The sequence below is a fragment of the Centruroides sculpturatus genome, unplaced genomic scaffold (genome assembly GCF_000671375.1).
Source record: "Centruroides sculpturatus isolate CEXI.00-Female unplaced genomic scaffold, Cexi_2.0 scaffold1706, whole genome shotgun sequence".
Lineage (NCBI taxonomy): Eukaryota > Metazoa > Arthropoda > Arachnida > Scorpiones > Buthidae > Centruroides > Centruroides sculpturatus.
This window is the reverse complement of record NW_019385826.1, coordinates 62,106-69,601: the sequence shown is the minus strand read 5'-3', so window position 1 is coordinate 69,601 and position 7,496 is coordinate 62,106. Positions and strand designations below refer to the sequence as shown.

The window sequence follows — 7,496 nt, the reverse complement described above, 5'->3', positions numbered from 1 at the left end:
AATACAGTAAACATGCTTGGTTATAATATATATATTTTTAAGAACAGAATTAACGAGCCAGAGGAACTTTTAATCAATTTACATATTCATAGGTGGAGAAAAGCCTCAAAAGAAAGATAAACTCTGCTTGTGTTAATTGTGTTCTTATGGTTGAAAAGGATGTGTGAAGATATCAAATTTTCATTCGTATTTAGTCTTCCAATTTTTTTAAGAACCTTAGGCTACTATTCTTTCTTCTCGCAAAGTCTGAATATATATAAATTTCAGTAGTAAGGGTACACTAGCAAGTAAATCAGTTTTTTATTTTTACATAAGATATATGATGAGTTGAATGAAAAGATTTTAATAAACTATGATTTTTATTTTAACTTGAAAATTTAGCTAAGCAATTGAGAAAATATATTTTTGAAATTAAAAAAACCCACCAAGTGATTTATAATGCTTGTTTTAAAGAAGGTAAATTATTGTCTTAAAAAGGAAATTGTGGAAGAATAGAACATTTCAGTAATTGATAAATAAGTTAAAATGGATCTAATGTTTTCTTTTAGTTCTAGATTTCTTCTGTACAGATTTACAAATTTTTTAAAATTTAAAAACTTAATGCATTTACTACAGTACTATAAAGGTTAAAGTTATTAATCAAGTATTAAAGAAATTTCTTTGGTCAATAATGAACAAAAGTTTAAAATCATAGCTTACACCAATATCTGACACCTTAATTCTTGCCTTTGAAATGAATAAGAATTATACTCCAAACCAACAACTACCTACAATTAACCATTAACCGGTGCGAAATTCTTTAAAATCGGCGAACGTTTTCGATTTCCCTTCTGGGATCTTCTTCAGGCTGGCTTCTTTATAGCTTTCGTTATAACCGGATTCTTTAATTCGAATGTTTTTGAAAAACGTAACGTGCCATTTTTCGAAAAAATTTCCGAAAACGGAAGGAATCCACGTGTTATTTCAAATGTAATTTTCTACCAATGGGGAATTGTTGTGTGCATTACGTCATAAAATTTATTTTATACAATATATTATGATTTATCNAATATCTTATTTTGAACAAATGTTATTAGAATTTGAATAGAAAATTTGCAAATTGTTTTCCAAACAATTGTAACTAAATAATTTTTAGATTACATTTAAAATTATAGCAGTATAAAAAAACAATAAAATTGTATTTGCACATAAATGTAATTGCTGTAATTTTTTAAATTTATTAAATGCACATTTTTCCCAAATATGAGTTTCTTTACTTGGTGATATAACTTGCAAAAATTGTTGCATAATCATAATTTGTGATTTTTGTTTTGCTTAAACATTTTCAAGTGAAAATGTTAATACATAATAAAATTTGATTTTATTAATTTTAAGTCAGTCTTCAATAATTAATTTTAGTTTATGTAATTTATTTGCTTACAATTTGTAATATTGTTGTACTTAAAATGGCATATAAAAATTAATCTCTAATGCTCCTTGGATATGATAAACTAATGTACAGATCTTTATAGTTCATACATTTCTGCAAAGCACAAGATTTTAGATTCTGTTATTGACACTTACTTTTTTGAAAATTTATATAAAAAAGGGATAATATTTGCTTCTCTTGCTCTCTGCTAGAGACAAACACTGTCAACTTCAGTTAATTTGTCTTTTCACATTGATATATTCTTAGAAACTATATGGTTTATTTTTAATGCCAGTTTAGGTTTTATTAATTAGTTCATAATAATAACAAAAAAGTTTGTGTTAAAATTAAGTATAAAAAATTTGAACTCAATGATTTGGGAGCATGCCACTTTCTATATTGACTAATCCAGTTTGTTACAAAAAAAGTTTTGAAACCATGTTTGTGCAGCACAAAATTATTCACTTTTTCTTTTAACTTTATAACATCAAATATACTATATTGAAAAATATATAATACATCGTTTAATAAATGTTTGTTTTTGAAATTTCCCAAATAAAAACAAACTTTTATCATTTAATATTTTGTTTTACATAACATGTGATTATTTGCTTGGGCACAACTAGTATTTTAAATTGGCATGACACATGAAGAATTTTAAGTAATTTAATGATTAACATTGAAGATTTATCATATCTTTTTTATATATTCAATAATTTTTAGTATTTATTAAAATGTTTTGATTATTGATGATATAACAGAGAAATTTTGCTTTAACATAGCCATAGTCACTTGGTGGTGTACTTTTACTCTGTTGTAATAACTCAAGCTATACTTTGAAAATTCAGCTGGGAAGCTTTTGAGCATCCATTGTACTTTGTTGGCCATACATTATCTAATATATATATATAATTATGCTAAGAAGATTTTTGTTAGCCAACCTTCTTCTAGTTTTCTTGGCATATTTCAACAAATTAGGTGTTGATAGATAGGGGTTGGTCTATGGAAATGTAATCAACTTTGCTTTTGGATCCAATCAATGATCTATTCTGAAGTTATTGGTTCAAAAGTTCTTAAGTTTCCCTATCATTTTGTACAGAGAGTTGATAAACTTTTTGTGATGAAATTTTGTAACAATTCAGTGAGCCATCCACATGACCCTGATGTAATGAGGGATGTATGAGTAAATTTTTTGCACTTTGTATCTACTGTTAATTTGATAACTTTATATCATCTATTACTTTATTCCGACTCCAAAGTTGTCTCATTTATCTGTTTCTTAATTGAAAAGATTTAAGTTCTATTGTATTTACCATCTTAAGTATTACAAAGAAGTTTTGTAATCATTTTTATAATTGATATTGGGGGCATGAACATATTTTAGTCTGAGTAACTTTTGATAGTCATTAAAATCCAATTTTTATTTTTAACTCAACCTTTTCTATCAATATTTACTGTGTTATCCTATAGGTTGTTATTTTTTGTACCCTTTTTATTTATTTATTGTTTTTTAATGGCCAAACATTATTTTCTGGATGACTTTTGTATATAGATTTCAAAAAGGTAGCAAGCAAGGCCTAGAAAAGAAATTGAAATTTTCTTATTTTTAAAAAGAATGGGACAAAAATTGATAATTAGTATCTTAAGAAATAAATTATGAAGTACAAATTTAGTTTTAAATTTCTATGAATAAAGAGAAGAGAATTGAATGGCACAATTAAAATTTTTAAGTTATGATTATAGTTATGTTGATAGAACAGATAATGGATTTTTATTGCTCTAAATTTCTTTCAAAATTAAAATTTTAACAAAAGTATTAGTTATTGTATTGTTAAAATTAAAATTTTAACAAAAGTAACAAAATTACAAATATATATATGATCATATTAAATAATTTGATATATGTTTGTACTTATCTGTTTTGTCTATTTTCATTTTTATTTTACTTTTTTGTGGACTTGCTTATTAAATTCTTTGTATCATGTTCTCAAATCTTTCAATTCAAGTTTCTTCCACTTCTAATTAAGACAGAAGGCTGAAATTTTGAGGATATACTTAAGTCTGATGGCAATGCATTTAATGATTTAGGAAGATGGACCTCATCTGAAATCCTCATAAAAATAATCAAATATATAATGATGTATGTCTATAAATGTATTATATTGATACATATGGTGGGAATTGGATCATCTTATTATCCTCTACTCCATTTTTAAAAAATTTGACCAATAAAAGCATGTTTATTAATTAAATTTTTTAAAATACAACCTACAACATAATTTTAATGTATTTCTTTGCAGTAGAAATTCAATGGCAACTAATTTTTTTTAAACTTATTGGCTAAAATACTTATATTTGGAAGACAAAATAAAAGCATGATACATCAAAAAATGATTTTATGAAGGGCTACTGATTTTCAATATTGGAACTTAGAATGATACAATAATTGCCAGTAGCTATGGAATACAGTTGATTATTAGATTCAATTTACATCATTTCTTAAAAATTGGTCATATAATTTTTCTATCATTTACATACTTTATAAAATTAATGATGAGTTTCAGTATACTTTATATTTTATTGCAAAAAATATATGCTTGACAAGGTTTTCTACATTTTAGATGAATATCATAGTTTGGAAAATGCATGAAATATTTGAAGTTCTGAAAATTAGCAATAAAATCTTATTTTTTAATGAAGCTATTAGATATTTTAAAAAGTGAAAACCTTTGAAGAAGAAACTTAAATAAATAAATAAATATATATATCTCTTAAGTTTATTGTGTCTCAATGGATTTCAATATGCACTAATAGGACAATTTTTTATTTATGGAATTATAAATTATAACCAGACTAATCAATTTCCAAACAGCATGCTGTAGGCCACACTAACTTCATTCTGTCTAGCCCAACTATTGAATAAAAATGTTGGTATCTTATTGCATGATTCAATTTTCTGAACTAAATCAAATGCATGTTTATTTGAAAAATCAGTAATTATGTAGTCTTTGGTTTTAACAAACCAGAATTTTGTAAATCTTATATTTTGAATTTAAGAGAGACCTTTTAAGCATTAGTTAGAAAATTTATAATAATGAAATGTGTTTAAATAGTTATCTTAAAGCTGTTGCTGTCGATACAACCTAAAATCAAAATTTGTTTGAGTAACTTAATTTTGAAAATAAAAAATACTTCAAGATTTCAGTCATGTACAGATATTAAACATAATCTTTTATTGCTTCTTCAGTTCTGTTTTATTAGTTAATAAGTTTACTTTTTAATTGTTTTGTACTAATACAATTTTAATATTTTCTAATTAAATTTATACTAATTACAAATGAGAAGTTGATTTAGTAGGTGGATTATATATAAATGTTTTAAAGCAATTTTGTAAAAAATTGCAAGCATGTCATTTTAATTAAAATTTGGCTTTATAAATCATTGGAATTAAACAAAGAAATTATTATATCAAATAAACCTCGTCTTATGTATTATAATAGATGAGATTTATAATTTCAGACGGTGGAGAAGAAATACAAGATACTATATTTGTTTCTGGTTTACCTGAGGAAGTGAGTGAACAGCAATTATCAGAATTCTTTGGGTCTATTGGTGTTATAAAGGTAAAATATCAGTTATGATTCAAGTAAAGCCTTCCAGACAAAACTGGTTATTTGTCTTATACAGTATGTTATTTTATTACAGAATGATAAGAGAACAGGGAAGCAAAAAATATGGATTTATAAAGATAAAATTACTGGAAAAGGAAAAGGTGAAGCAACAGTCACTTATGATGATCCACCTACAGCAACTTCTGCTATTAGCTGGTTTAATGGTAATAATTCTAAATTGGAATAATTCAAACTTTCTTATTTTAAGAAAACTGTCCTTAATGGATGTAAATTGATCTATTAAAAAAATTATTCAGTTAACAAATTACACAAATTTTTATCTTGTATTATCCCCTAAAACTTTTTAGTTGAAGTAATTGAAACTTATATATTTTTCTGAGAGAAAAGATAATTTAAACTGTTTTCAGTAAAGTACTGTTATTTATATTTGTTGTACTAATAGTTATATCAATTAGTTTTGCAAATAAAACTTACTTATGTATAAAATATAAATTTTGTGTTTAAATAGGAAAAGATTTTCAAGGAAAGAACATCACTGTTCAATTGGCACAACGTAAAGCTCAGAACTTTGGTATGGGAGGAGGAGGTGGTGGTGGTGGAGGAGGAGGAAGAGGTGGAGGAATGAGAGGAGGACGTAAGTTTTAATATATATATAACTAATTGTTATAATTAAGGAGGTTTTTACTTATTTTTAAAATTAACATAAATACATGAATATATATGTGGCATTAAACATTATAAATTATGTGACAGAGTGAAGAGTCAATGAATTAAATTATAAAAAAAATTATTGAAAGTATTTTGAAAAATTGTTCCATATTTTATAAAAATGCACTTTCCACCAATTTATTTATATCAGTGATTTAATAAGTACTATAATTTTGTGCTTATGTTTAAGTCAATTTTAAAGCAGATTGAGGGTAATGCAATGATGCAAGTTAACTGCCAGCTTTAACTTGCAATTACAAACCCAGTAAATGGGGCTTTCTTTGTTTAAACTTACCAAGAGCATATTTAGAAAACATGAAAAATGCTTTCCATGTTGCAAACTATCTGTCATTGCAATTTTCACAATAAAAAAAAGGTGCATGTATATACAGTAGACCCCTATAGTGTGGTAGATACATTCCGTGTTATGTGAATTCTGTGTTGTACGTGATCCAGTCACAGCCCGGCACGTGTGCTGCTTAGTGGCTACGGCTGTTTGAAAGGTTTTCTTCCGTAAAATTAATCGATTCTAGACTAATTTGACTCAAATTTCCAAAATACATATAATTTTTTGGAAATAATTCATATAAACTATGCTATAAAAAAAAAAATTGTAGGATCATTTACTGAGTGCGCGCCGTTTGACAACGTCATTGCTTAAGCTTGTTTTCGTCACGGAGCGGCTCATCGAACAGCAGGCGCATGTTTCCTGATAAGTTATTTTTCTGCAAAAAATTCACTGAACTTTGGAGACATCATTAATATAAATATACATAGGTTTATAAGCTTAAATCCGCTGTTTTTTTAGTCAGAAAAACACACGTTTTTTTTCTTAGAAAGCAAAAACAAATTTATTCAAAATACTTTTCCTCACTAGTGACACATTTGTTCCATCTCCAGGGCAATGTGTGGATACCATGCCAAAAAAATTTCTTCTTTTTCAAGGCAAACCACTCATCAAGCCATTTTAGGACATCTTCATAAGAATCGAAGTGCCGCTCAGCAAGCGCGTGGCCCATCGATGAAAAGAGGTGATAGTCGGAAGGGGCCAGGTCTGGTGAATAAGCGGGATGGGGTAGCACCTCCCAGTTGAGTGTCTCCAAGTAGTTTCGGACCAATGTTGACACGTGCGATGGTGCATTGTCGTGGAGGAAAATCAGCTTGTCGTGTCTTTGCTGATAATCCGGCCTTTTTTCACGCAGAGCACAGTTGCAATTTGATCAGTTGTTGGTGGTAGCAGTGAGCATTGACAGTTTCGCCAGGTTTCAATAGCTCATAGTAGACAATAACTTGCTGATCCCACCAAACGCACACTTCCGTCCAAAGCGATTTGGTCTTGGGAAAGATGTTGATGGTTTGCCTGGATCAACCCACGATTTCTTGCGTTTAGGATTCTCAAAATATATCCATTTCTCATCGCCAGTTACAATCCGATGCAGAAACGACTTTCTTTTTTGTCTGGCGAGCAAGATTTCGCATGTGTTTTGGCATCGCTCCATCTGCCTATCGTTCAATTCATGCGGCACCCATTTTCCAATCTTCTGAATCTTTCCCGTGGCACGTAGACGCATGGAAATGGCTGGTTGAGTAACACCCAATTGCTCGGCAAGCATTTTTTGCGATTGGGTATCGTCCTCATCCAAAAGAGCCTGCAGTTGATGGTCCTCAACCTTCCTGGGCCGATTTTCACGCTTCTTGTCGCTCAGGTAAAAATTTCCATCTTTGAACTGACGAAACCAATCTCTGCA

At 28.3% G+C, this 7,496-nt stretch overlaps 1 protein-coding gene across 4 annotated transcripts in view; it reads left to right on the top strand.

The window, feature by feature from the left end:
* LOC111642366 (RNA-binding protein cabeza-like) overlaps positions 1-7,496 on the top strand; it is a 69,395-nt gene that overhangs the window by 48,942 nt on the left and 12,957 nt on the right. For all 4 annotated transcript variants that reach the window (XM_023388704.1, XM_023388705.1, XM_023388702.1 and 1 more), the window contains 3 exons: positions 4,928-5,031; positions 5,114-5,243; positions 5,549-5,674. In XM_023388704.1, coding sequence (XP_023244472.1) covers positions 4,928-5,031; positions 5,114-5,243; positions 5,549-5,674 — 360 coding nt within the window. The remainder of the gene's footprint in view (positions 1-4,927; positions 5,032-5,113; positions 5,244-5,548; positions 5,675-7,496) is intronic.